General features: G+C 45.1%; 4 protein-coding genes and 1 long non-coding RNA gene across 5 annotated transcripts; all 5 read right to left on the bottom strand.

Moving 5' to 3' along the window:
- Positions 1 to 1,753: 1,753 nt before the first annotated feature.
- On the bottom strand, positions 1,754 to 5,101 carry LOC102700061 (probable LRR receptor-like serine/threonine-protein kinase IRK). The gene is made up of 2 exons (XM_006655351.2): positions 3,813 to 5,101; positions 1,754 to 3,411 (listed from the first exon to the last, which is right to left on the bottom strand). The coding sequence occupies exons 1-2, from the start codon at positions 5,099 to 5,101 to the stop codon at positions 1,950 to 1,952; spliced, it is 2,751 nt and encodes a 916-aa protein (XP_006655414.2). The 3' UTR covers positions 1,754 to 1,949.
- A 3,751-nt stretch (positions 5,102 to 8,852) lies between these two features.
- Positions 8,853 to 14,120, bottom strand: LOC102699787 (mucin-1). The gene is made up of 4 exons (XM_015837148.2): positions 13,575 to 14,120; positions 13,095 to 13,500; positions 11,391 to 11,521; positions 8,853 to 10,152 (listed from the first exon to the last, which is right to left on the bottom strand). Exons 1-4 carry the CDS (start codon positions 13,689 to 13,691, stop codon positions 9,682 to 9,684), a joined length of 1,125 nt encoding a protein of 374 aa, XP_015692634.2. The 5' UTR covers positions 13,692 to 14,120; the 3' UTR covers positions 8,853 to 9,681.
- A 3,092-nt stretch (positions 14,121 to 17,212) lies between these two features.
- On the bottom strand, positions 17,213 to 18,287 carry LOC121054513 (RING-H2 finger protein ATL74). Its single transcript, XM_040524477.1, has one exon. The coding sequence runs from the start codon at positions 18,219 to 18,221 to the stop codon at positions 17,640 to 17,642; it is 582 nt and encodes a 193-aa protein (XP_040380411.1). The 5' UTR covers positions 18,222 to 18,287; the 3' UTR covers positions 17,213 to 17,639.
- A 1,353-nt stretch (positions 18,288 to 19,640) lies between these two features.
- Positions 19,641 to 20,584, bottom strand: LOC102699510 (non-specific lipid-transfer protein 1-like). The gene is made up of 2 exons (XM_040524324.1): positions 20,096 to 20,584; positions 19,641 to 19,979 (listed from the first exon to the last, which is right to left on the bottom strand). The coding sequence occupies exons 1-2, from the start codon at positions 20,467 to 20,469 to the stop codon at positions 19,970 to 19,972; spliced, it is 384 nt and encodes a 127-aa protein (XP_040380258.1). The 5' UTR covers positions 20,470 to 20,584; the 3' UTR covers positions 19,641 to 19,969.
- A 3,578-nt stretch (positions 20,585 to 24,162) lies between these two features.
- Positions 24,163 to 27,544, bottom strand: LOC107304223. Its single transcript, XR_001550257.2, has 3 exons — positions 27,001 to 27,544; positions 25,890 to 25,954; positions 24,163 to 24,714 (listed from the first exon to the last, which is right to left on the bottom strand). It is a non-coding gene; the product is annotated as an uncharacterized LOC107304223 (long non-coding RNA).
- Positions 27,545 to 27,774: the final 230 nt, after the last annotated feature.

The following is a 27,774-nucleotide window of genomic DNA, read 5'->3' as shown; positions in this document are numbered from 1 at the left end:
TATGTATAAACTATATATTTTTAAAAAAAAACTGATAGGATCTCGATTTTATCATATATCGTACGGAAAAAATATCATATTTAGTAACCCGATAAACTACCTTCACCAGTAGTCATCTCCCTCCGTGCAGGCCGCTGCAGCCTGATAAGCTTGGACTTGAACTCTGCAAGTGGATGCTAATTACGAGAACCGAGCGGTGCTCGGTTGGTTAGCCGTCCAAGCGAGTTCGATCCATAGGATCCTAACTCGTGCATCTTGCTCGGAGATTTTTTTCCTCACACACATATGCACCCTAAAATTCTAAGCATGTGTTAGGGACGCGCACGCACGTACGTGATAGTATGTATTCGTGTGTGTTGTGAGTTATACCCTTAAAAAGTGGATGCTAATTACATGATGCAATCTAGCATCAGATCGGAGGACGACCAGTTGCCAATTTGATTAATCCACCCTATGTACGCGATTAATCAATGGCGACGGGAACATCATCTTAATATATACGTACTATGTTGCACGTTGATCACGCGATTAATCCACCCTATGTTGTACTATGTACAAGACAAGCATGCAGCAGTGTATTCTATTGCTAGTTGTCATTAACATAGAGTAGCTAGGCGGCATGGACATCTGGTCGAGTTTGTCGCCTTGCACCATCTGATTTCTGTTGGCAAGCAGATTAGGCTAAGGGGATGATTGTTGACTTTTCTTTCAGACAATAAGTGAAACAGTATATTTGTAAATAAAAAATAATTTATGGATAAAGTTTTATATATATGTTTTTAGTGATTCAGAAGACAAGGCTGAAAAATAAACTATGATAAGAGAACTCTAAATTTAAGATTAAAAAATTAAATTTTAGTTTATAAGCGAAAGCGAAAAGATTGACATGTAAAGTACTCAGGGAAAGTAAAAGGACCCGGGTGAGCTTGAACCAACCGGGAACTTGGAATTGGCTTGGTAGGCAGGTGAGATTAACAAAATCCTAGTCTACTGCATGCATGCGCCGTGTGATAGTTACATGCCAACTAAAACTCCTCCCAGGGAGTATTAGCTTTGATGTTGACACTTGTTTTAAAGCTCTCTGCTAAACTGCTAGGATTTTCATGTTAGTACAAGGCCTAGACTAGTGCCATTGCGACCGGTCGCTACGGGTGGCAGTGGGTCTAGCCTCTTTTTTTTCTCCGATAAAATTTAAAGGTTGGATTTAAAATAAGTTGGACTGAAATTTCGTAGCTTTTAAGATAAAATTTTTTTAAGGTTAGTAAAGTTGTGAAATGATGCAACGGCATTGACCTATTATCATCCCTACCGGTTAAACATCGCCGACTGACCAGAATAAGTGGCCAGCTTTATTGGGCTAGCTCGATTCTGTAAATGGGCCGCAACCCAATTTATGTGGGCTGATTTGGTCGCAATCATTGTAAACGATCCAATCTCGACTAGACTTATATGCATTCGAGTAAGCCTACACGGGCTGCAGCACCTGCCTGGGAATCTGGCTCAAGAGGCCCTAAACTTTGGGTAGTCCAAGAGCCCAATGACACAATTTCTCCTCTAGTTACGTTTCTGTTTGCAAAGCAAAAGGCCCAAACTCTAGATTATATATCTTTGGGGTAAAGATGCAAGTTTAACACAGGGCATCACAGGTGACCACCTGATAACATCCCAGATTTGATGTTGTGGTCTCAGGTCGAACATAACTTCAAACGGAATTAGCCAAGTAAAACATTGAATTTCGAATGGACACTCGGTATGATTTTCGAAAAGGGACCAAGAACTGATCCGAAGCAACAGCTTCAAAGCCCTGAAAAATCGCAAGCAGACTAAATCACAAGCCAGCTCCTAACATTCTTTGGTCTTTGCAGTCATCCCATATCATGACGACAATCTGCCTATCAAAAAGACTTTTTGAACTAACGAAGAAACAAAATCGAACCAATAAATAGATTTCAGACCAGTTCATCTTCTGGGGTGCCCTGAGAGCTCCTCACCATCTCGAGCATACTGACTACCTCACCCATGTCTGGCCGGTGTGAGGGCACCTGAGACGTGCAAACAAGGCCCAGCTTGATGATCAACATGGCCTCTTCCATGGAGAATTCACCTGACAGCCGCCGATCCAGGCAGTCCTCCACCCTGCCTTCGTCAAGTGCAGCTCTGACCACATCGGACAGCACGATGACATCGTCTTCTAAGTACTCAACTGGCCTCCTGCCTGTCAAAATCTCAAGAATTAGCACCCCGAAACCATAGACGTCGCACTTCTCTGTGACATTGACAGTCCTGCATGTGAACTCTGGTGCCATGTACCCTAGCGCGCTCTGTATCTTGCTGCTCAGAACGTAGCGATCGAGCATAGGCAGCAGCTTCACGAGACCATAGTCACCAACCCTCGGCTCACCATTACTATCTAGCAAGACATTGCTTGACTTCAGGTTGTAGTGGATTATCCCATGGCGGTGCAGGTGCGCAAGCGCACGGGCTACACCAATGACTATGCCAAACCTTTCCATCCATGAAGCCGATCTCTCTGCTGAGCACTCATGCAGGTGCTGATACAAGTTGCCGCCAGGCACAAAGTCATAGATGAGGAGCTGCAGTGAGGAAGTCCAGTAGAAGCCTCTGAGGGTCACAATATTATGGTGCTGCACCTTGCCTAGAAGCTTAACCTGCCGCCTGAAGTCATCCTCTGACTTGACCAAGCTTGACACTGTCAGCTTCTTGATGGCCACAGGCTGGCCATCTCTTAGAACTGCCTTGTAGACCGTACCAAAGCCTCCTCGCCCAAGTTCGCAATCCTTGTTCAGCAAAGCATGCCCACCTGCACTGAAATCTGGGCTGCCCCTGCCAAACATGACAAGCTTGCCAGGATTGGCTTCATTCTCTGGGGATTGGCTATCATAATCATCAGATAGTGCAGTGGGAACAGCAGAGTGGGAGGCTGCAGTGCGGACACGACGGTTGAGCACTGTGATGGTTACCACGCCAACAACAATCAACGCCCCACCCACAATGGCAATCAGTGTAGATATGCTCAATATGATCTTCTTGTGGTGCTGGCTGCTGGGGGCACCTGGGGAAACCTCTGAGATGGGATCCGATGAGGCGTTGGGGTTAAAAACAATTGGCTTTGGCATGATTCCGCTGCAGGAATTGTCTCTCTGTGAACTGCAAAGTCCAGCATTGTCCAAGATGAAAGAATCAGGGATGTTATCAAAAAAATGACTGATAGGGAGGTTTCCTGATAGCAGATTGTGCGAGACATTGAAGACACGAAGGCTTGTGAGTTTAGAGAGCTCCACTGGAAGAGTCCCATTCAGCTTATTCTCCGAGAAATCAACCATTTGGAGACTGGTGAGGTTGCCTATGGTTGCAGGAATAGGCCCTGTAAGCTTGTTCTGAGATAGATCCCTGCAATACAAGAAAAGAACCATACACTTATAAAATGAAATAGTGACAAAATTTTGATATTAATGATGCAACATACTTCGCCTTGTACATTGTAATTTATATGTTCTTTAAGAAGCATTAGCATTTCTTATATACTTTGACTTAAGCTTTTTTTAGTCTATCGAAGAAAAGCATGGGCACAGACACTAGGATACAACCAAAGCAACAAGACAGGCATGGTTCCGGCATTGCTGGCTTAGTGCTTACAAACAGAAAATAAGACATAGCCATCACTTTCTCCATGGCATCTGCAACCTAGGAACCAGAGAGCAGGCTAGTGCTAACACATCAAAAACAAAGTAGAAGCTACTGCTAGTCAAACAGCAAGACTGGGTAGTTATGTTGAGAAAAAGATCACTTACAGCGCAATCAGTGATCTGCAATTCCCAATCTGCTCTGGAATGATGCCAGCGAGTGAATTACTCCCCATCAGCAATTTCCGGAGCGCGACTGCACCTCCAATCTCCGGCGGGACGCCTCCACTGAACTGGTTTCTGCTAACATCTATCACCTCCAACAATGCCATTCGTCCAATGCTCACCGGAAGCTGCCCCGACATGGTGTTTGAGGACAAGTTTAGATGCTGCAACTTGGAAAGGCTTGCAATCTCTGGCGGGATCACGCCGGAGAAGGCATTGCCTGACAAGTCTAGTCCTTGTAGCGCCGAGGCATTGTCACTGGGAGCTTTGACCCAGCCGGAAAGCGCATTGCCGGCGAGGGAGACACGCTGCAGAGCCAGGCCGAACACCCACCACGGGAGCTCCCCGGTGAGCGCGTTCCGGCTGAGGTCGATCTCGACCAGGTTCTTGCACCCCGAAATGCCGTCCGGGATACTGCCGACGAAGCGGTTGCCGGACAAATCTAGCCTCTCCAGCGCCGCCATCTCCCCGATCCACGCCGGGAGCTCGCCAGCAAGCGCATTGCCGCCCGCTCCAAGAGAGCTCAGCCCGGAGAGCCGACGTAGCGACTCCGGCAGCCCGCCGGTGAACAGGTTATGCCCGACATCCAACGATTTGAGCAGCCCGGCCTCGCCGACGTCCGCCGGAATCTCCCCTTCGAGACGGTTGCGGCTCAAATCCAGCACGCGCAACGAGCTGCTCCGTGGGAAGCCCCCGGGCACGCTTCCGGAGAGCTGGTTGCCGGAGAGGTCCAGCGAGCGGAGCGAGGGGAGAGACCAGATGCCATCGGGGACAGGGCCCGAGAGGAGGTTGCCGGAGAGGTTGAGCGAGACGAGGGAGCCGCAGGAGGCGAGGGCGGCGGGGAGGCAGCCGGAGAGCGCGTTGGCGGAGAGGTCGAGCGCGCGGACCCGCGGGGGCAGCGCGTCGGGTAGCGGGCCGGAGAGGCCGTTCCCGGGGAGCGCGAGGGAGAGGAGCGCGTCGAGGCGGAGCAGCGCGGAGCGCGGCAGCCTGCCGGAGAGCCCCGCGGCCGGGAGCGCGAGCGCGTCGACGCGCCCCGTGCGCGCGTCGCACGAGACCCCCGGCCAGGCGCAGGCGCGGTCGGCGTCCTCGGACCACGGCGCGAGGCGGCCCTCCGGGTCGGACACCCCGGACTTGAAGACCACCAGCGCGAGCACGTCGTCGTTCACGGCGTCCGCCGCGGCGAGCGGGAGCAGGAGCAGGAGAAGGAGGGGCGCGGCGGCGGCGGCCGCCATTGGGGAGGGGAGGAGGAGGAGGAGGAGGGGATCATGCGGCGAGGTGTTCGTCCATTGGGAGTGGTTGCTTGTTTGTTTCCGCGAGGTGGGAAACCCCTGCCATTAATGCCCGCCCGGACCCGAAGAACCGGAAGGATGAGCAGTCCAAAACCTTTCCACTCATTTCTTTGGTTTCAAAGTATTATTATTTCGTTGGTTTGTTTGTTAAAATTTGTAATCATTTATGGCTGTTGTGTGAGAACAAGGATGGATTTTAACTTTTTTAAAAAATCGGTCGATAACATGTAGTGCTATTTATGTTTTTGTAACATAAGATTTTCTAGTATTTGTTACATTTATATGGACTTAATGAATAGGCACCAGCAAAATATATATTGATCGATAGTTGAATCTAGACATAAATAACGCTGGGTAGAATAGTTTCTATAGCTATCCAAATCTAAAAATCGAGCGGTCAAAAGTGTTTTCAGTTAACCTGAAATATAAAGTTTAGTCCATAAATTATTTGAAAAAAATACTATATGAGAAGTTGTGTGCAAACATTACATTATAACTATTTTCATAAATGGAATGTAAATTACAAAAATAGAAGAGTGAAACATTGTTGAAACGTGTGTATTTCTTTCGTTAAAACATATGAATACTCTTTTGAATATTTAATTATAATGAATGACAGTGTAATCCTATCATATATCATATTAATGGTTTAGAAGTTGAAGAAATATTTAAAGCTTGCTAATGGATCCATATCTTTGTTGTTAGATACATCATACATGCGCCATGCAACAATCTAATCACGATTAAGCCGACAGATAAAGAGTGATGCATAGTGCCATGCATGGAGCAGGCCATCTATATCCTTTTTTAATTAAAAAAAAAGGGGGCAGTGGAAGTGGGAACTGATGAATATGGCACTCCATCTATTTATTGTAAGTTTTGCAAAATGCCCCCTTAAGTTTTTTAGTATTAAAAATTTTAATCTAAACAGATAGCCATTAAATAAAATTAAAGTGAATATATCATATAGCAAAATGATAAATGTCTTTTTATTAATTTTACACAATGCTATAATATCATATTTATCCGCAGTAAAGCGTGTGCATTCTAGTAAGAGATAAAGTCATACATGGAGGCACTTAGTAAAATACACGCGGGCGAAACGGTTGGTTTTTCATATAGAGCGATCGATGAAGAGCATTATCGCACTTTCTGTGGTTTTTTAGTTGAAGCTGGGTATTATTACTTATATATGTATTTTGTTGTGCATGATACTTCACGGTCTATTTTATTACCATTTCCCTAATTTCAAGTATGTTTATTCACCACTTTCCACTCTAAAAAATGATTCCCTCAATACGAGCGATGCATACACAGTGCAAGCTACACGGTTGAGGAGCTCAAACTTGCTACGTAGGACGAAGCTACATCTCCCACGGTACATGTTGCCTCACGTGGGTCCCACGAAAAAAAGGTGACAGCTTTTTTATTGCTTTTCCCCGCTCTCTCCTCTCTCACTGTCAGCACCCCTCTCTTTTCCCTCTCTCCTCTCTTTCTCTCCTCCCCCTCTCCGAGCTCTCTCTCCCATCTCCGGCGCCGGCGGCGGGGCCAGCTCCGCGGAGGGCGGCGGCCGCCGCGTCGGCATGAGCTCGGCGGCGGCGGGGCGAGCTCAGCGTCGGCGCGGGGAGCTCGGCGGAGGGTGGCGCCGGCCGCATCGGCGCGAGATCCGCAGCGGCGGGGCGAGCTCGTCGTCGGCGCAGGGAGCTCGGCGGAGGGTAGCGCCGGCCGTAGTGGCGCGAGATCGGCAGCGGCGGGGCGAGCTCGCCGTCGGCGCAGGGAGCTCTACGAAGGGTGGTGCCGGCTGCATCGGCGCGAGATCGATGGTGGCGGCGGAGCTCGGCAGCGGCGACGACACGTCGAGGGTCGCATCCGAGCAGCAGCGGAGGTCGGCACTGGCCGAGTTGGGCAGCGGCGCTTCGGGGCCGGCGGAGGCCGGCGGCGGCGCTTCGTGGGCCCGGAGGCAGGCGACCGGAGGTGATGGATCTGGGCGGCCAGCAGAGCTAAGCGGCCGGAGGGATCTGTACGTGCAATAGCGGCCGGTATAGGGCTTTTCCATGCCATTCTCTTTGCCAAACTGACGAGGACGTCATCCCCTCTGCAGGACGCGAGCAACCCCGCGGGGGCGCGGTCCATGGCGAGCTGGCGATGCTGCGCCGACGTGGTTGGCTGGGGCTCCTCACCATGTCAGCGCACTGTGCATGGCCTAAGGTGCGACACTTCCACCGCTCGATATGGAGTTTTGATCACGACTAGTTTATTTATTGATAAATATGTATGGTTTGTATATGTTCAAATTTATTTGTATTAATATGAATTTAAACAAATGCACGGAAATTTGGCAAATGGAGAAGAACTGGCCAGCATTTTTTTCGTACGAATGAATAGTGTTTCTGTTCAGTCTCCAACAACTTCTGATTTGAAAACGAGGTGCCTTCTCCGGTGATGATAAGATCAAGCTGCTGCTTGTTGGACATGCAGTACAAACGGTTGTTGAGCTGTCTGGATTTGGTGCACTGGAAATATGAGGGTCAAAACTGAACCAAATAAACAAATAAATAAAACTCTGCCAAACATTTTGGACGAACGCCATGCCTTGATGCAAAATGCTGAAAAACAAAATTGGACTTGTAGAAGTCTAGGGTCTTTTTTTTTCGCTTTTGCTTATACTTATAAGTTAAAATTTGAAATTTTAATCTTAAAGTTAAATTTGATTTGGGAGTTTGTTTATCATAGTTTATTTTTTAATCTTTATTTTTAAATCACTAAGAGCATGTATATAAAAATTATTTTTTTCATTTAAAAGTACATCATTCAGACGAGCCTCGTCGACGCGGCCTAAATATCGCAGCATTTCCTTTTCTTTAATTATATCATCACATAATGTAAAACATGGGGAAAAAACAAATTACTCGTCCGTCTAGTGTCTACTCGCCCATGATATGCCGCTGCAATCCTAAACCTGCAAATGTAATCCAATCAATAAACAAACTTAGCGGCAATCACATCAAGCATCAACAGCTGCTTGCTACTACTATAAACAAATGGCAGCTACCGTACTTGGCAGCAGCGATTTTCCTGTGAAGCCAACGGCGCAGCATGTGCATCCCTCGATCGAGCGAAAGAAGAAATGGAGAGGAAAAAAAAAAGGACGGTAACACACAGCGAGGAACAGAAGAAAGCCAGCCGCGGTTGGTAGAGAAAAGAAGCACATCATCAGAGACAGCTCGGTTGATGGACTGAATTCACTGTGATGGTGTGTTTTGTGTTCAGAGTCTCAGAGAGCTGTTTCACTTTCACAATGCAATCCTTGTCACAATTTGTCATTCTAAACACCCTCTAAAAGGGATGGCCCCTCTTGCCATTCTTGTCATTTAGGAAGAGAGTAAATCAGAAAGCAACAGTTTACAAAGACAAGTGACTTCGGTCTTTAGCAGGTAAACTGCACCTCTGGGTAGTACTGATTACTGAACTGCTCGACTGGAAAATGCCAAGGAGAACATAATACCAGAAACTGCGGTACTAGTGCTTTTATGCCTGCCACAGAAAACTCTAAACAGAAACGTACATATGAACTGTTGCAGATCTAACTGAAGCGAGGCTAATGATGGCCACTCAACTTAGGTAATGGCATAATTGTATCAATGATTGCCACTCAAGAGTCAAAAAGTCATTCATGCTGCTTGATACAACGACAATAACATGACGTGAACAACTCACAAGTCCAGATTAAAGTGCTACTCTCTCGGCTGTGATCTCAGAACCAGCATCCATTGTTAACAATGCGCATAGCCAACAGTTGCATTGACGCCTTGAGCTACTGACCAACTGATTGATTAGAGACCATTGTTACATGCAGACAGACAGCGACAAGGAAATCAAAAGACATGCAATAACAAGGGGGCAATGGCATTCAGAAAAGAGCCCAAAAGATGCTGTACCTCACAGAGATCTTTGTATTCACGCAAGGTCAATATAGCCTGAACTGAACAGATGCATGCCCAAAAGGCAAAAGTAGGAGAATGGTGCAGAGCAAAAGAAACGGACAAAGCGAAAAACGGTGGAGAATGCCAGTGCTGGAAAGGGCGACAGAGCAATGCCCACTGCGTCTGCGCAGCTCTAAAGACTAAAAATTGAAGTGACAATACTATACTCGTGCAAGAGTTTCAGTGTGGTTTTTTTATGAAAAGAAACTAATGATAGTTTACCTCTGCCAAAAAAATTACAGTTCGTGTTTTGGTCATGTAACTAAGAAATCGTGCTGTGATGTTACTAAAGAAATTACAATTTGTACCCACTAAAAGTGTGTGTATCAGCTAAGAAACAAAAGCAGTACTGCAACACTATGGTACAACCGTATGAAGATAGAGAGGACTATCTTCCAGAATGCTGGTGAGCTTGTCAATCACAGATGCCATCAGTTTCAGCTTCAGATTTAGTCTGGAATTTTCTATCTTTTCTGCAGCAGCTAATCCAGATTCTCTCTCTCATTGCACAAGGAATATTCCTCAGCATTCTATTGCAGCTTAGTCATCCCAATCTACATCCCAACCATCTTTGTTATTGGTCTGAGGTCTCAAAGAAAGGCCATTGCCAGAGATACTTCCAGATGGTTTCTTATCTGAAGGTTTTGCTGGTGCTTCTTCTTCATCCCAGTCATCATCCCAGCCATCTTCCCAACCATCTACGCTGCTCGTAGTGTTTTCCACGCCTGATGAGTTGGGAGCCTGGGTTCCCATCTCAAGTTGCTGATATGGGACTCCACTAGCACGCCTTCTTGCAAATTTGCAACAAGCACAGACCACTCCCACCAAGACAACAGTGAAAACAAGGAAGGAGGCTCCATATATTGGATTCATGCGTGTTGCATAAGCTGCAAACTGCTGAAATTGTTGTTGCCAATCAAAAACTGCTTGCTTGGTGTGTAAGGAACACTGCCTCGTCCCAGACTTCACTGTAATCTCTCCATCATTTGGATTACTGTAGGTTACTTTTACCTGGTAATAAAAATGGCATAAGCGGTTTTAGTAAGAGAATACAAATCAAGAACAAGATCTTAAAACATTAAAATTGCAAGAGAAGTTACAAAAATAATGAAACGAAATAAAGTTAAACATGAATTTAAAATATTACAAAATGATAACTGTTCATCTCTAGACTACCCCAACTTGCTTGGGACTGAAGACTGATGTTGCTATAGTAGATTTGTAATGAGATGAGCATTCATTTGTAAATATTGATAAGGAATGGCAGAAATATTGTAATGCTTCAGGACCAGGTTGTAGGCGTGCTGGTTCCCAAACCACCCATAGGGGTAAGGTAAGGGTTACCAGAGGTAGGGTTTGATAAAATTTGTCCGAATTCAGAATTTGGAGAAAATGTGAAAAGAAACTAAAAGCTCCTATTGGTACATGAATTTTAATGATATCTGGTGATAAAATTTTGTGAAGAAGTTAGCCTGACTCCATATTTTGGCATGACTACAATGCTATGTATGTTGCTTCAAAATCAAGGTTTGATGCCCGAGGACATTTTATTATGGATTTTCTATCGTTGTCAAATCATGTGAGGTTGTGTTTTTCTTTTTCCTTGTGATTTTATATTTTTGAGTCAGACCATGGTTACCACACGTTACCATGAGATTTAAAAATTTTGGATTCAAATTTCTGGAGATGAAATTCACATGGACTTTGGCAGTTACAGGGGTAACCGCCTTACCCCCGGGAGGAGGGGGGCACTAACCACCCATGAAACAGTAAGGAAACCCTGCTGGTTTGTTACAGAGGTCATGCATGATGTATCAATATATTCAAGAATTCATTCAGACATGTTTACTTGTATTCATAGTTTTTTACTCGCGTCGATTAGGATGAACATAAACAGTCATAACATTACTGTAATCCCTCTTCAAAAAATAAGAGGATGATCCTCTACTCTTTTTCTGGGAAAGCAGTTGCAACCAATAGCCAATTATGCAATCTCAAGTCCTGGGACAAGTATACATAGATAATCTAGCTATCTAATCCACAAACACATATTGTGTTCCTGCAAATTCAATAAGCACATACTGATAATCGAGAACTATAAATAGCAACGCCTTAAAGTGAAATCAATCATGAAATATACGGTACAACAGGACTCAGGTAACTATCACCTTCTATTTCAAGTGTGAGATGTGATACCAGTGTATTCAAGGAAACCTGATGGAAATGTTAGAACAAACTAACTTGCATACCTCTTCAGAGATGCCCTTGGTCAGATGTAATGGCAGCTTACTATCAACAACGATATTAGGAGTTGCTTCAACATTGACTGTAATATTATTCTGCCCTTCATTCTGAACTATAACAAATGACCCAGTTGAATCTGCAAAATAAATAAATAGACCTTTTAGATTGATAAAGGTGAAGTTCATGCATATACAGTAGGGGATATCTATTTTATGATTTATGTTGCCATATCCCTGTCCACCCTGAAACAAACGCTATTATACTGCAAGCAATTATTTGTCACAAAGTATCTATACAACACCCAGAAATTGAAATTCTTTTAATTACAGCAGTAGACTAACAATGGTGAATCTAGACACAAGCATCCAAATATGACCATTATCCTCCTTTGGAATGCAAGAATTTTGAAAGATTTCCCCAGGAATCAGTTCAATTCCTTCAGGAACCAGGAAAAATTCCAACGTGCCACATGACGCATTCCATTTACAGTATTTTTCTTGGTTCTTTCGGAGGAAAAAACAACTGTGTCCATTCAACAATATCATACCATATCCCCTCATTGCTATTCCGCTGCGTTCAATTTTGACCTTAAATATTACTCCCAAGGAAAGCAATACCAACCAGCACATGCCAACTAAGATTTCTAAACTACAACAGGATAATACACTTTGCTGGTGAACCAAAACATAAGTCCTGGAACTTTAGAGAGCCAATTTATGGACCTATGGTCTCATTCAGTTCTTTGCAAACAGGTTATTGTATTTTGAAATTGGCCTACCTCCAGATGCTTTTAACAAAATAAGTTTAGGGCTTTCTAGACCTGAACATATTGACATCTCCCAGGTTCTTTGTCTGAGACACCCTTGACTGATTTTAGCTATGAGAATATGTGAGGTGTTTTTGTGTCAAAGATCAAACTAAATTTCCCCTCGGTTCCATTCAAACAACATTAGTTCAAGTGATGCAATACAACTCCCAGGGTTTTTGGTAAGCTATGGGCAAATGCAAGTCTTTCCTATTGTTCCATGATTCCTTCAGATACATTCCATCTTCTATAAATCTCCCTGTCTATTCATGCCGATGTTAACTACCACGGGGCTTTCATTTCTGATCAATTCAACACTGCACAGAAGTGCAGTTTTAATAGATTGATTTCAGTCAGTACACCATCAATAATACTTATCAGTTACTACCTCCATCCCAAAATAAATCAATTCCTAGAGTAGAAACTTTGTCCCAGAATAAACGTCCTACCTTCTTAACTCTCCTCGGTCTACGAATCAAGAAATTTTACCGCTTAAATACCCCTGACTTATCCACCCATCAGTACTACACTTCTACTAGTATTAATATAGGCTAGTATAGTCTTTTTTCTACATCCCTAAAGTTACCTCTAAATGCGAGGGATTATACCTTTTTCTGTGACAGAGGGAGTATCAAACAATAATCTAGACAAATTGGCTAGTCTAAACAGTGCAGATTATAAGCAAGACAGCAAAAGTGGCAATAAAATTAGCTCAATTTGAATGCAACTATGCAGGCATGGAACAAACCATCCTTTCATAAATTACTAATTCAAGACAGCACACTTTTTAAATCAATGGAGAACAGACAAGATGGATAAAATATTTCCTACCCAATTTTTTGTTAAAAAAAACACTGAATCAATGAACCAAACCTAGAGAAGTTCAAGACAATAGCAGCTTTACCATCCTGGGAAACCTGAAGACACGCAGTAAATTCTCCTGGAACAAAACATTTGTCCATCGGATCCTCGCACTTCAACACCTTTCTAGTTTCTTCTGCCGGCGTCTTCCCCCCACTCCCTCCTCCTTCCCGCTCCATCCCACCAGTTGGTCCGGGACCTTCAGGCGTAGGACTCTTCGTGTGCACATCCGTCGGGGGCACCGGATGTCCAGAGTCCTTCCTTGCATCCTCTTCGGGCCCTTTGCTCTCCGACACACCTGGCGGCGGCGGTGTTGAATCCTTTGCTGGCTTTTCCGGCGGTGGCGTCTGGTGGTGATGCTCCTTGGTCACAGGATTCGGCGCATTTGATGAATTCTCCGATTGTTTATCTGATCCACCTGCAGTGACGGCGGTAGGTGCAGGAGCTCCCTGAAGAGATCCAAACAACCAACCACTAAGTAATAATCCAAACCACCAAAGTGCTATGACCTCGAATTCCTCACCTCGCTGGAGCTGGCCTTCTCGCCCTGCAAAGCCCTACCCGCCGCCGCCGCGGGGGCGGGGATCAGGGCCGAAGCAAGGAGGAGCACGACGAGCGCGGCGAACCTGCAGGAGCCCATCGACTCCCGCGCCTGAAACCACCTCCCGGCGTCGGCAGGGGTCGTGAAGCGTAGGGGGAAAAAAGGCAGCGTCGGCGTCAGCCGACTCGTCGTCGGCTCCGGCGGCGGGGGCGCGGCGTGGATCGCATCCGGGCCAGCGGAGGCGCTCCGGCGAGAGATCCGAGGGGCCGATGGGGGGGTCGGGATCTGGTGGAGTGGGCGGCGCGGGGGGCGATCCGGTCGACGCACGCGCCACGGGGGGGGGGGGTCGAGATTTCGATGCGAGCGAGGAGGGAGCAGGCGGGGATCGGATGCGCCGGCGCCGCCGCCGCCGCGCGCCGACGAGGACGAGACGAACGCAAGCGCGTCTTTGGTCGCACTTGGACTTGGAACCTGAGCGTGCGTCCTTGGTGGGTTTGGTCTCGATTTGGAGAAATTTTGCTCAAAGTTGTGTGATTGCTCGCAGAAATACGGCAATTTGGGTGGATCGTACTGGCAGTTGAATCCAATCCGTCCAACTCCAGTCCGGATGGCTGAGCACTTTAGAGCAATTTCAATAGTATAAACAGCTCTAATAATCAATTAATGCAATAGTTACCTACGAAACATTACTCCATCCGTTTCATGATGTAAGACCTTCTAGCATTGCCTAAATTCATATGGATGATAATAAATCTAGACACATATATAAATTATATATATTCATCAGTGAATAAATTTACGCAAGCCTAGAAAGTCTTATAATATGAAACAGAGGTAGTAATACCTAGTCTCATATGTCATTCACACGCTGTGTCTTAGAGCTCGTGCTGCAGCTGACTACAAATCTAGAGCTTACTGCTCTTCTCTATCATGTTTATCTCTTTAAAATATGTTTATAGTTGGTTTATAGTCTGTTATTATATCTGCTCTTAGAGACCTTTTATTAACTAAGATTTACTTTATGATCCTTAAACCTTTTTTTAATTTTAAACCATGTATATTTGTCCTTGTTATGATTTAGACCAACCCGAATAATCCTTTTGTCATATCTTACCTTTATTTCGATAAATACATCGACTACTGCGTATACATACAAGTTCATCGTAGTCTCGTAGAAATTGAGTGATGTGTTTAAGGCTGTGATGGCAGTGAAAAAAATATTCTGAGTGGTCTAAACGGGAACATATGAAAATTTAAGTGGTTCAAAGTGAAATGATAGGTTAGAATCCACATTGAAACTTATGTAATAAAATTTAGTTTAAAGTGCAGTTCTCTAAAATGCAGGGGCGGATCTACCATGAATTTCATATGGGCTCGAGCCCTGTACACGCTAGATCCCCATACTAGATCCCCATAGAAAATAAGGGATAGTTGAGGGGAAGAAGAGGGGGAAAGAAAACAAGAGTGTGATAGGAAGAAGAAGGTAACCAGTCCTCCTTCTCAAAACTTCATGTTCTGGATACGTCCCTGCTAAAATGATATGTCTCAATTTAAAATTCGGTTGTAATTGATGAACTACTAAACTGACGATAGGAAGATTGAGTACTCATAAGTTCATTCTCTCAGCGTTTCATAAGACATCATATATAAAAGCCAAGTATTTGGCATGTCAAGGAATATATGAAGTAAATGAATGAACAAGTTTTACTCCCTCCGGTTCTATAATTTTTGTTGGTCTAATGAGAGTGTGGTTAAAATTTTAAACTTTGATTACTAATAACTTTTAAAATATTTAGTTTAAAAACACTAAGAATATTTTCATAAAAGTAATATTTATTTATTTATTATATGTATTTTAGTTAAAGATAGATTTATAAGGCCATACTTATCTAAAATGGTAAGAATTATCATGGTACTTTTTTATCCAGATAAAATCAGGCGTACTCCCACTTGACTCTGTTCTTGGAAATACAAAGATACTCTACTGTGACTGAATCGTTTCGTTCCTGTATCTAAAACTAAACTGAAACTCCACAGTAACTGAATCGTTTTGCAACATAATTCAATAACTGGATACGGTGGCTACTTGAGGTAAAACCATCGCATATGAAACTGTACAGCGAAACCATGCATCAAATTTTTTGACTCATTCACCAACACAAACCTCTTTTAGGCGAGGTGGTACTTTGCATAATGACATCCTTACAAATTGCTCCTCATGGATGGAAGAGGGTCCGGCGTGCGTGTACTGTACGTACTTCAGAATTCAATTAGACGGCAAATGCAGCAGCAAGTGGTAGTGTGGTACTACTACTACTTCAGGAATAAAAAGGGTTGTGCTCAGCTCAAAAACTTCAGCATGTTGCTTGCAGCTGCAGCGTGCAACTTTGCATTATGCTCTTGCTAAGGAGCATGGAATTTTCTCTTCCATGGGAATAAAAGCGACAGAGCTGGAATCTCGTACATGACAGTTATGGTGCAAGTTTCCGTTGGTTCGTTGCGTATATGTCCATGACGGAATGATTAAAACACCATCGAACATTCGAGCTGAGTGAATCGTCGATCAATTTGGCGCCAGATTTGCATCGGATAAAGTCGATCTCGTTTATGCGTGCTAATTTGTTCACGAGAATCCGCACGAGACAAGCTCAGTCGATCGATGGTAGCGATCCTTGCCGTCGTCGCCACGTTAAGCTCGCGCAAACTTTCGCCGAAAAAACAATGGCGAGTGTAGTGAGGCTAGCCGCGGCGCGGCACGGCATGGGAGGACCACCACGCTGGCCTAAATACAACTCGCGCGACGTTCATGTGACTCGCAGGGTTGCAGCAACGGTGAGTGTGCATGGAGAGATCAAGGGAGGAAGAAGGAGGAGGAGGCGGCGGCGGCGTGGTGGTGGCGCGTTATAGCCTCGACGTGAGCGAAGGCTGCGGCGGGCGACACAGCGCGCTGCTGGACGAGTACGAGCGGATGGCGTTCGAGGCGCAGCTCAACCGCGCCATCCTGCGACGGTGCTACTCCGAGCCGAGCCCGGCCAGGTTCCCCGTCGTCCCCGTCCCGCCGCCGCTGCAGCGCGGCGCCGAGGAAGACGACGGCTCCTGCACGGCGCCCTGGAGGTACTGCCGGCTCCACGAGGCGGTGTCCCAGTGGCTCGAGGCGGTGAAGCCGGTGCTCTGCTGGCTCCGGAGCGCGTGGGAGCGCCGGCAAATGGGTCGCGCCGCCGCGGCGCGAGGCCCGCCGCCGACGGTGCCTCGGGTGCAGCTCATGGACTACCTCTGCTAACGCTCCAGTTGTAATAAAGCGCTACCGCTGGCACATACTTCGTCGATCCACGCACACGCCGTGCGAAAGCAAAAGACAAAACGGTGGTGAGGCTGACTGTTCCTTTCGTTTCTCTGGGGCTTTGCATATGCACGGTGCACCGTGCACGTGACGAGTTGAACCGATGAACTGGAGTGCCATGGTGTGGTTCAACTGACGCGGTCGTACTCGTATAATCGTATGCGCGTGTGGCTCGCGCGCAGGGTGCAGGCAGGCAGCCGTGGCAATCGTGGTTGGCGACACGGAGTAATCCCGGCGGTTGCCGCAACGCGATCGGCGTCGCGTCGCGTGGGGATCAAGGCAATGCCGTTGGCTGGCTCTCGGGGCCCACGCGCGCGATCTTCTCGGACTCCGGCGGAAGTCGATCCCCACGACGGCCGGCCGGCCGTCCGGGGCGCGGATCGAATGCGTGCGCACGCGACTATGCATATGTAAGTATTGTAACAGCGTTTTTTACATGATCGTAGAATGTTAGTGGTACAAATGTTTCGACGACGACGACGTCGAACGTGTACTGTGTACAGCGACCAATTTGACCAACTGGGCACCTGTCAATTACATTCGCCGCAAGAGGCCGGCTGAGTCACTAGTCACTAGCCGTCGCCGGAAAAATATCCGGAGCGGGAGATATTTTCGAAGGGCCTTGGAGCTAAGCTTGCTAGGAGAAGAAGACTACCACCACCACTACTGCCTTGGCGTGTTAATTTGTCGATGTGCACGGTGCACCCTCATGCCACGACCACCGCGATGGTGTCGCTGTCCGGCGGCGTGGCTATCCGGGAGACGGCACGGCCGCCGCCGCCGCCGCCGTCGATCACCTGCCGCCGGCACGTCGGGCACGATCCGCGCGAGACCAGCCAGGCGTCCACGCACCGGACGTGGAACCCGTGCCCGCACCGCGGCAGCACGCGCACCTTCTCGCCGTCCGCGAACTCGCCGAGGCAGATGGCGCACACGTCCCCCGCCGTCTCCTCCCCGCCGCTGTACACCTCCACCGGGATGCTCCTCAGCGCGCGCCTCTTGATGCCGCCGCCGCTACCGCCGCATGCCACCCCGACCGCCGCCTCGCCGCCGCCGCCGCCGCCAGGCGGGCCCCGGCCCCCGCACCGGAGCGCGCACCGCGCCAGCGAGTTGAGCCCGATGGCGAACAGCAGCGCGAAGAAGAGCGCCGCGAGGATGATCACCATGTTGGTGTCGAAGCTCGCGTCCGCGGCCCCGGGGGGCGGCGGCGCGCCCCCGCCGCCGCCGCCGCTCTCCAAGGCCGGCCGCGCCGCATCGAAGACGCTCGCCGGCGGCGCCCCGCCCGCCATACGGCCCAACGCCTGATGACCTCACCGTCGCTGTTGCTACACTAACCCCAGGCAGCTGGTTAGCCAACCGCCAGGCCATGCCAGATATATACGAGCCGCCACGCTGCGAGTGTGGCCGGCATCCCGGCCCCAAGTTGCACCTTGCGCATCGGCACGGCATGGCGCGAAGTTGTTACATGGATAGCGACACGCGCGCCTTTAATTTGTTTTGTTTTGCCTTTGTAGGCAAAGCTTAGCCAGCATCAGCTATATTAGCTTAGCTTAACCACGAGCTTGCTTAAGCTTTTCATGGATAGAGATTCTCTGACGTTATTGCACCTATCATGTAATGGCTGACATTGGACCCACGGTTGTTAAGTTTACGTATTAGCGACCATGGCGCTGTCTAGTTCTAAAAAATTTTCAAAAAAACATCACATCGAATTTTTGGATATCTAAATAAAGTATTAAACATAGATGAAACGAAAAACTAATTGCACAATTACGTGAAAAATCATAAGATGAATCTTTTGAGCCTAATTAGTCCATGATTAGTCATAAGTGCTACAGTAACCCAAATACGCTAATGACGGATTAATTAGGCTTAAAATGTTCGTCTCGCGGTCTTCAGACAAGCCGTAAAATTAGTTTTTTCATTCGTGTCCAAAAACCACTTCCGACATCTAGTCAAATTTCTGATGTGATAAAAAAAATTTCATTTTCTCGACTAAGAACATCTCCAACAGCTTATCTAAATTTGGTCATCCATACCTTCATTTGGATGATCATCTAAACTAGTTTCATCCTTCATATCTTTATATACTCCACTAGATCATTCAAATACGAAGGTTCTCTCTTCTAATATGGATGACATCTAAAAATAGATAATAGATTAGTCGTTCTATGGAAGTTCAATTTACAGTTTTCATGAATAGAGAATGGCATAAATGAGCTGTTGGGGAGACTCTAAAACACCCCCAAGTCGAGAGGGAAGATCCGTCCGAGGAGCTGTGCCCGCTTTTCTTGCGTGCATTGGCCGCACAAAACAACCCTGCGGCCCCGGTTTCTGATGGCGACCGTCCGACCGAGCTCGCCGCGCGCCGGCGTTCGTCTGGTCCGTCGTCACTTCGACGGCCGTGAGCTGCCCTCCTGCGGAACAACGGCAAAAGCGCAGGCGCGAGAAAGGACGACGCAAACATAAAGAACGTGTCGGTGTGTGTCTCTGCAAGCTGCTCCTACGTAACAGTAGGGATTTGCCACGAACAGCCCATGCTCTTTCGGAGAAGATTGTTTTTTTGCGAGCTTTCGGTATCGGAGAGCTGCTAGTGCGTTGGCTGAAGTAGATAGCAGTAGTTCTCCGTTCAATCGTGTGCGGTTGTCCAGAGGTTTGAGATGTGATCGTGGAAGTGCGAATAAAGAAACATTTGTAGCTCCTTGGGACGCATGAATTTTCTGGTATTTTTTATAGGAAACGGTTCAATTGCTCTAAGATTCATGTGAAGTTCATTCAAAACGAATGGACCCTTGGTTGCTTCCTTTCTGTATCAGTTTATGACGCTATGCATCTGAGAGCAAACAGATTCAGAGCATAATTAAACTGCTAGTGTGCATGAGTAGTAGCTCACACTTGTAATTAAACTGTTAAGTACACACCACAACACAACACACGTTTGATTATTCACTTCACTGTCTTGAACACGTTGGAGCACACTCCCATGGGCCCGTCTCGTCTTTCAGCCCACGCTCTTTGTGGCCCAAGAGTGGTGCTCTCAGTTTACCCTGCACAAGAAGCCGATCACGTTAAAAACGCCCCAAAACACAAACAAATTTCACACTAAACACGTACGCGCACACGGGGAGGGATTCAGTTTCCTTTTTTTTTTTTGGTTACGTACGCGTTGCAGTTGACGTTGGGGCTGATCTTGAACGGCACGGAGACGCCGCACCGGCCGGGCAGCCCGGCGGCGCGGCTGATGTAGGGCCCGCCGGAGGCGGCGGCGGCGAGGTTCTTGAGGCAGGTGCAGGCGGCGCGGCGGTCGGCCGTGGTGCGCGCCGCAGACACGACGCTCCGGATCCCCGCGCAGCACGCCGCGGGCACCGCGCCGCCGGACTGCACGTACGGGAGGCACGGCAGCAGCGTGTTGTACACCGTCGAGCACGACAGCGCCGCCCTCGCCACCGTCACCGTGCCCGTCCCCGGCAGCAGCACCAGCAGCGCCACCAGCAGCGCCGCCGCCGCCGCACCCCGGCTCCTCGCGACGGCCACCATCTCTCGAATCCTCCTCGAACCCTCGCGCAAAATTAACGTGTGCGCGCAGCACTGATCACTAGCAGATGCGCGAGTGCTAGAGCGTGAGCGTGTATATGTAGAGCTCGAGGCGACCAGGTTGAGTGGCAGCTGGGATGCTCGCCCTCGGAGAGAGATGAGCACGACGTGTACACCGACGATGCTGCAACACCGTGTTCTTTTGCAGTTTTGCCCATCTTTTTCTTAGCCTTTTTTTATCAGCTTTTACGCGTGTCTTCTAAATTATAAAATGGTGTATTATTTTTAAAAATATTTTATAAATTAATTATATTATATAGTTTTTTAATTTTAAATTATTGAATTTTATCATTTATATCATTAAATAGCTGTAAAAATCATATATTTTTCAAATGTTCTATATGAAAACACAAACTAGCCACCGGGTGACGTGCAAGCGAGGGCAAGGAGAGTTGGGGGAATTCTCTTGGCTTTTCGCTTTGTCAATTGTCGTGTGTTATGGTGAAGTGCACAAGTTTGGACAGACGCATCGACATCGTCATCGATGTGAAGTGTGAAATTGTTCCAGTTCTGCTCGAATAGTCACGCTGATCAGATAGGAAGGGGGCATCCGTTCAAACGGGGCGAGATGTGTTTCATCCGTTCCAAAAACATAAACATTTTCATCATTTAAATTTTATATTATAATATAAATATGTCTATATTAAGTTCTATCATTTCAATCATTTTAATAATTTTGAGGTCAGTCGTATGCTTAAAAAATGAATCTAATAAATTCAAAGTAACTTAAAAAAAGATCGTTTAAACACCTTCTTATTTTGGAAACGATGTATTATCTCATCTTTACAGGAAACCTGAATTCTTTCTGGGACGTCACGTCGCTGCCGCCAGGGTAGCTATGTTGTCTGGGACATAGTAATACGGATCAATGGACAAGTGGCCAGGTCTATGATTTATTAGGCCTTGTTTAGTTCCTAAAATTTTTTCCAATAACATCACATTAAATTTTTGAACACCTAAATAAAGCATTAAATATAGATAAACTAAAAAACTAATTGCATAATTACGAAATAAATCTTGAGACGAATCTTTCGAGCCTAATTAGTCCATGATTAACCATAAGTACCACAATAACCAATATATGTTAATGATGGATTAATTAGGCTCAAAAGATTCGTCTCGCGGTTTCCAGGCTAGCCGTGAAATTTGTTTTTTCATTCGTGTCCGAAAACCTCTTCCGATATCCAGTCAAACATTTGACGTGATTCTTCTCCCAAAATTTTCCCAATCTAAAGCCTTGTTTAGTTCCCAATTTTTTTTAAAAAACATCACATCGAATTTTTTGACACCTAAATAAAGCATTAAACATAGATGAACCAAAAAACTAATTGCACAGTTATAGAAGAAATCTTGAAACGAATCTTTTAAGTCTAACTAGTCCATGATTAGCCATAAGTGCTACAGTAACTAACATGTGCTAATGACGGATTAATTAGGCTCAAAAGATTCGTCTCGTGGTTTCTAGGCTAGCCATGAAATTCGTTTTTTCATTCGTGTCCGAAAACCCCTTCCGACATCCGATCAAACGTTCGATGTGATGTTTTTGCCAAAAAAAAAACGGTGGCAACTAAACACCACCTAAGAGCATCCCCAACAGCTCATCCATCCCATCATCCATCCTAGAAATAGAGGATGAAGAATAAAAGTTGAGCTCCCACAGATCATCTATTTTTGGATGTCATCCATATTAGGAGAGAGAAACTCTATATTTAGATGTTCTCTCTCCAATCCTCCAAATAGATATAGATGATGCCATATATAGATGATCTGCTGGAGTACAAAGGGATATGAAGGATGAAAGTGTTTTAGATGATCATTTAAATAAAGATATGGATGACCAAATTTAGATAAGCTGTTGAGGATGCTCTAAACACCCCCCTTAGTCAAAATTTTTTGGAAGGAGTTGGGCCAAACTTTAGCCGGCAGACGGTAGTGTGGACCAGACCACACTAGTTGACTCAGCTTTAGGCGAGTCGGGAGATGGGAGAGGCCGATGGCGACCACCAAACAATGTGACCAAAGCTGACGACGGCGACGGCGGGCTGCGATATCTGGCACGTGGAGGCCCAACATTTGTTACCCAACGAAGTGGGTCTTGTGGGCTTGTTGATTTGATTTTACTGTATGTCACAGTTGGGCTTGGCCGACTCTAAACAGGCCACTATCCCATTGTGTATTTAGTGTGGCCCATGTAACAAATTTAAAAGAAATAAGTTCATTTGAGGCCCCTTACCTATACAGCGAGTTTGATTTTTGTCATTAAACCATAATATCAGATACAACAGATCTCTCAACTGTTAAAATCGGTGTAAAATAAGTTTCAAGGTGGTTTAGACAATCATTTCGGGTGATGTGGCACTTACGTGACTAGTTTGACTCGATACTTGTCCTACGTGGTAGTGATGTGGCACTGAAAACAAAATTTAAAATTTAAAAAAGTTAAAAATTGTGCCATATGCAGCGATACCCTCCATCAGATCGATTTCCCCGGTTTCTGATAAATTCGCATGAAAAGAGAAAAGATGAGATGAGATGGAGGGAAGTGGGGGGGGGGGGGAGGGGGGCAGTGAAATGTGAGTCCCACTATTTTTTTATTTTTTTATTTGACTTCAATGTGAGCCTGCATGTTTTGTTTTATTTTTTAATTGTTAAATTTTTCTTCATGTGTCACGTCAATGCTACGTCGGGACGAGGACCACCGTCCAAACCGTCTTATGCTTATTTTGTACCGGTTTTGATAGTTGAGTGACCCGTTGTATCTTGTTTTCTGTTTGGAGGACGAAAATCAGATTCATTGATATGATAAGGGATCTCAGATGAATTTATTCTAATTTAAAATATGTGTTCAAATCCATATAATTTAAATTTACTGTATAATGTCAATGTTCATACTACATTCACTTATTTTATTATGTCAAGTTCAAATATTTTCAAATTTGAAACATATTTTAATGTTGTTTCTTTTATATATATATATATATATATATATATCAAAACATGTAATTATAAACCTATTTATTTATTTATTTTTAGAAGTGTAATATTTATTTGCACATTTCTAGAATGCATGATTAAAATTTGGAAAGAATAATTATGGGTTATTAATGCTTATTCTTATCCTCTGACTTATTTATTAAGAGATGAAAAGGATATAGAACAATTTAATAATTTAATGCCCAAGATTGATTCTTAGCTCTTACCTCTTGACAATTGGAGGTAAGATTGAGGGTAACATTGAGCACTCTAAAAGAGTTTTATATTTATTAAAAAAATTATAGCTATCTGCAACACACATAAGCAACATTGTATGTATTATCTAGGCATTACAATTTACAAATACATTCTCCATCCTGTTGAACAGTATTGCTACGGTATCTCTCTGTTTCTCTCTATGCTGTCCGTAAACAGTGTGTTACGCTGTTATTGCCATGTCCGTAAAGAATAATGCTCACGAGTCTTCCATATAATAAAAGTAATATCTTGAAGAATATTTTCATTTTCGTTTCCATGAATAATGTGCGCCATTTTGTGATATCATTAACTATGAGATGGCCGCTAGACACGCTGTCGGAGTGTCTGTGTCTTGTGAATGTGCTTATATAGTTACTAGATGAAACCCCGCGCGTTGCGGTGGGCACATTAGAAAAGATGAAATATGCATGTAAGTATAAACAACCAGATTGTATTGTTTGAACCTAAAAATAAATTGAAAGGAATAATGTGCACTCGAGTAAGAAATACTTGAAACGACATTGAGCTCATAAGGTAACAATGCGGAGCTCTTTTTTACTCTATAGCATATGATGACTTAGAAACATTAGAAGCAACAAAAACTCCTTAAACCCTAGACGAAGGATATGGTGGATGATACGATCTCATTTCATCTCATCTTGACTTGAAATGGAACCCATTGGTAAATTCTTATTCATTGTCATCACAGTTCTCAACGAACTTACCTATCCAACTAACTAAACATGCGGAGGAGGATGGTTATGTTGGTGAAGAAATTCCCCTCAGATCTACTGCTGATGGCATTCCACTCAAGTCACCAAGGGCCACAGAATCGTTTGGCTCAACATTATGACCAGCTAATGCTTACAACCGTGCTTCAAATGTTTATACCAGCCACCAACTCCAACGCTCCTAAAGGTGTAAGGGAAGAATCTCCATTCTTGCATTGGATACACCCTGAACAAAATACATACCGAGTAAGTTGCTGCTACTTGCTATGTTAGGACAGCTATATAGCAATCCTCTGGGTCCTTCCCAACTGCTCAAATAAATTGGAGTGTTACAACATATAAGTAAGATACGGAAATCACGAATCTCTTATAAGCAAACTAAAACAACAGTTCAGGTTTTCCAAATAGAATAAATTAACATTTTTTTCAGAAATTGAAATCAGTACTCAGGGCAAATAACCAATTCAGACATATAAAATCAGTAATAGGCACAGTTGAGCAACCTACATAATAGTGAGAATGTGGCATCCTCTCAGAAGCGAGCAAAAGACTGAAAGGCACGTACTTAAGGCTTGATATATAAAAGCAGGCCCCTTATTGATCGTTGCATTAGAGGTGTAGTCTAAAGCCTAAAACTGTGTAGAAGTTGTAACTGTAGATGCCGGCACATGGTTTCAACAAATCCAGAGACAGATGGCAAGCAAAAGAGCATTCGGGATATAACTACTGATATGAATAGGCAGGGCAGTAGGAGTATTACTCCTTTTCTGCTGGGAAAAGCAGAGGCATGCAATAGGAGTATTACTCTTTTTGTGCTGGGAAAAGTAGAGGTATGCAAAATAGAATAAGTTTCATGTGCATCACTATCTCATTGAAACATTTCCATCCACTGTCTCAAAAATCAATGTCTCATTTCAATTCCATAAATACAATCACGGTCTCACGCCAAGGCTGACCATCTATCTGCTTTGACTAAACTATCTTAACTTAATTGTATCACTTCAACAAAAGTTAAACATGCAAATTCAATCAGTCATTCGGTTAACTATCTTGCTCATGTTATAATAGAAATTTATAAAAGTGAATGTATAGATGAAATGGGAAGAAACTTATAAAAGATCAATTGTTTATAGCAATACTGTATTTAGATCTATAAATATGTGAGAGAGATAGATAAGCACTCGATTTGAGAAACCATAGCAAAGTCATGAATGAATGTTTCCAAGCACAACATGAGTGTTTGCAAGGGGAAACTTGGGCAGCTAGTGTTAGTTGATACTAACTAATCCAACTGGGATAAATAACTGACAAACTAAAGTTCTAGGGAATATAAGTATCAGCTGCATAGAAAGTTGTAGGAAAAACGTGAATAGTGTAGGATGAGCCGAACAAAATACATACCGAGTAAGTTGCTGCTCCTTGCTATGTCAGTACAGATATATAGCAATCCTCTGGGTCCTTACTAACTGCTCAAATAAATTGGAGTGTTACAACATATAAGTAGGATGCAGGAATCACGAATCTCTTATAAGCAACCTAAAACAACAATTCAGGTTTACCAAATAGAATAAATTGACACTTTTTTCAGAAATTGAAATCAATTCTCAAGGAAAATAACCAATTCAGACATATAAAATCAGTAAATAGGCTTACATGCAATGAATTGATAAAGTTGGTTGGCAACTAACCTTAAATCACAAATCTCTTATAAACAAACTAAAACAACAGTTCAGGTTTACTAAATAGAATAAATTGACACTTTTTTTTCAGAAATTGAAATCAATACTTAGGGTAAATAACCAATTCAAACATATAAAATGAGTAAATAGGCTTACATGCAATGAATCGATAAAGTTGGTCGACAACTAAACTTATATGACTCGATTACAATCATGTGCGCTGGTAGGATGAAGGGGTGCAGGGTTGAGGCTTGCACACAGAACGGTTGATGTGGGGGAGGTATGGAATTGAGGAGAGGCCGGGTTGCAAGAAGCCTATCAAAAGTTTTGCAAGAGAATTAAAAGACAAATCGGAAGGGGCACATAAAATTGTATTAATTAACCACTGCACCTCCTGACCCAATTAATTTAGTGGTTTCTATTGTAAATGCAGGTGATTAAGAAAGGAAGTAAATACCGGCACTGCAGTGGCTGGCTGTAAAATTTCTAAGCATGTCTGCAGGCAGAACATCACGGCGATTCCATGGACAAATCCATCTACTCCAACGGTCAAAGATGGCTCCACTAAAGCTAATGCCGCAACTGTATGGCTATTTGTAAATTAATCGCTTGGATGGATTTCAATAATATGGGTGACACATAGTCCCATCTGTACCATGGATTTGGAATCTATACTCTCCAATGGGCATTCTTGCTTTAGCATGTAAATTTCTCCTACTCTTGACATCTTTATGCTCCCCTTTTCCTTATCTAACCGACTGAAAAATTAAGAGAAAATCAAACTCGTACTTATTGTGGGGAAACAATTAGTACACAGCAGCATAGCAGCTCACCTGATCACTGGCGAAATCGAGTAGCCTCCCGGCGCCGCCGGGACCGGGTTGACACTGCGACGCATCCGAAACGCATGCTGCAGCACCTGTGCAAGCGAGTTGGCGAATGCCAGCGCCGTAATCGCGAGAAGATACCCAGCGACACTGCAGCACACCCTCAGATGCCATTAAGGGAAAAAAAACTCGAATCGAACTCCATCCAGTCCCCGTGCTGGTTGGAGGCGACGAGCACGAGCGCGATGAAGACGAATGCCGCCGCGGCATCGTGCAGCCCGAGGGGCTCTTGAGCATGTTCTCCCGCCGCCACTGCGCCACCACCAGGTCCACCGCGCCCCCGCCACCACCTCGCCAGTCGCCTCCGGCGGCTGCGGCGGCAGCGGAGTTGGGAGCGCCGTGAAGACGTGGAGAGAACGGCGTTGTCTTTGGACCCGGATCTTGCCTCGGATGTGCGGCACGGCGCCATGCGAGGTGGAGAGGGAGGGGCGCAGGAGAAGGGAGAGAGAACGCACCTGGCGGCGACATCAGGGCTGAGTGCGGGGGCGCAGGAGAAGGGAGTGCGACCGCAAATGGGCTGGCTTCACGCGTTAGTGATCATCCAGATTAGATCCAACGGCTGAGATTTGTGGATGACGTCAACCACAATGCAGCTTTGGGTCTTATCTATATAACTATATAGAGAAGGGATTTGTTCATTATCTAGGTGGCCAAAGGCTTCTGGAGCGTTAAATATTTTTTTACATAAAAAATATAATACCGCTTAGGCCCTCTTTGATT

This window comes from Oryza brachyantha, chromosome 5 (assembly GCF_000231095.2).
Source record: "Oryza brachyantha chromosome 5, ObraRS2, whole genome shotgun sequence".
In the NCBI taxonomy this organism is placed as follows: domain Eukaryota; kingdom Viridiplantae; phylum Streptophyta; class Magnoliopsida; order Poales; family Poaceae; genus Oryza; species Oryza brachyantha.
The sequence above is the reverse complement of the archived record's forward strand: the minus strand, read 5'-3'. Positions and strand labels throughout refer to the sequence as shown.

Excerpts from the sequence above, each read along its gene's own strand:
- LOC102700061 (XM_006655351.2), bottom strand. The coding sequence starts at position 5,101 with ATGGCGGCCGCCGCCGCCGCGCCCCTCCTTCTCCTGCTCCTGCTCCCG. Across the intron at positions 3,412-3,812 it reads TGCAGATCACTGATTGCGCT|GGATCTATCTCAGAACAAGC; the intron begins GTAAGTGATCTT and ends CTTGTATTGCAG.
- LOC102699787 (XM_015837148.2), bottom strand. The coding sequence starts at position 13,691 with ATGGGCTCCTGCAGGTTCGCCGCGCTCGTCGTGCTCCTCCTTGCTTCG. Across the intron at positions 13,501-13,574 it reads AGAAGGCCAGCTCCAGCGAG|GGAGCTCCTGCACCTACCGC; the intron begins GTGAGGAATTCG and ends GGATCTCTTCAG. Across the intron at positions 11,522-13,094 it reads TCTTCAGGTTTCCCAGGATG|ATTCAACTGGGTCATTTGTT; the intron begins GTAAAGCTGCTA and ends TTTATTTTGCAG.
- LOC121054513 (XM_040524477.1), bottom strand. The coding sequence starts at position 18,221 with ATGGCGGGCGGGGCGCCGCCGGCGAGCGTCTTCGATGCGGCGCGGCCG.
- LOC102699510 (XM_040524324.1), bottom strand. The coding sequence starts at position 20,469 with ATGGTGGCCGTCGCGAGGAGCCGGGGTGCGGCGGCGGCGGCGCTGCTG.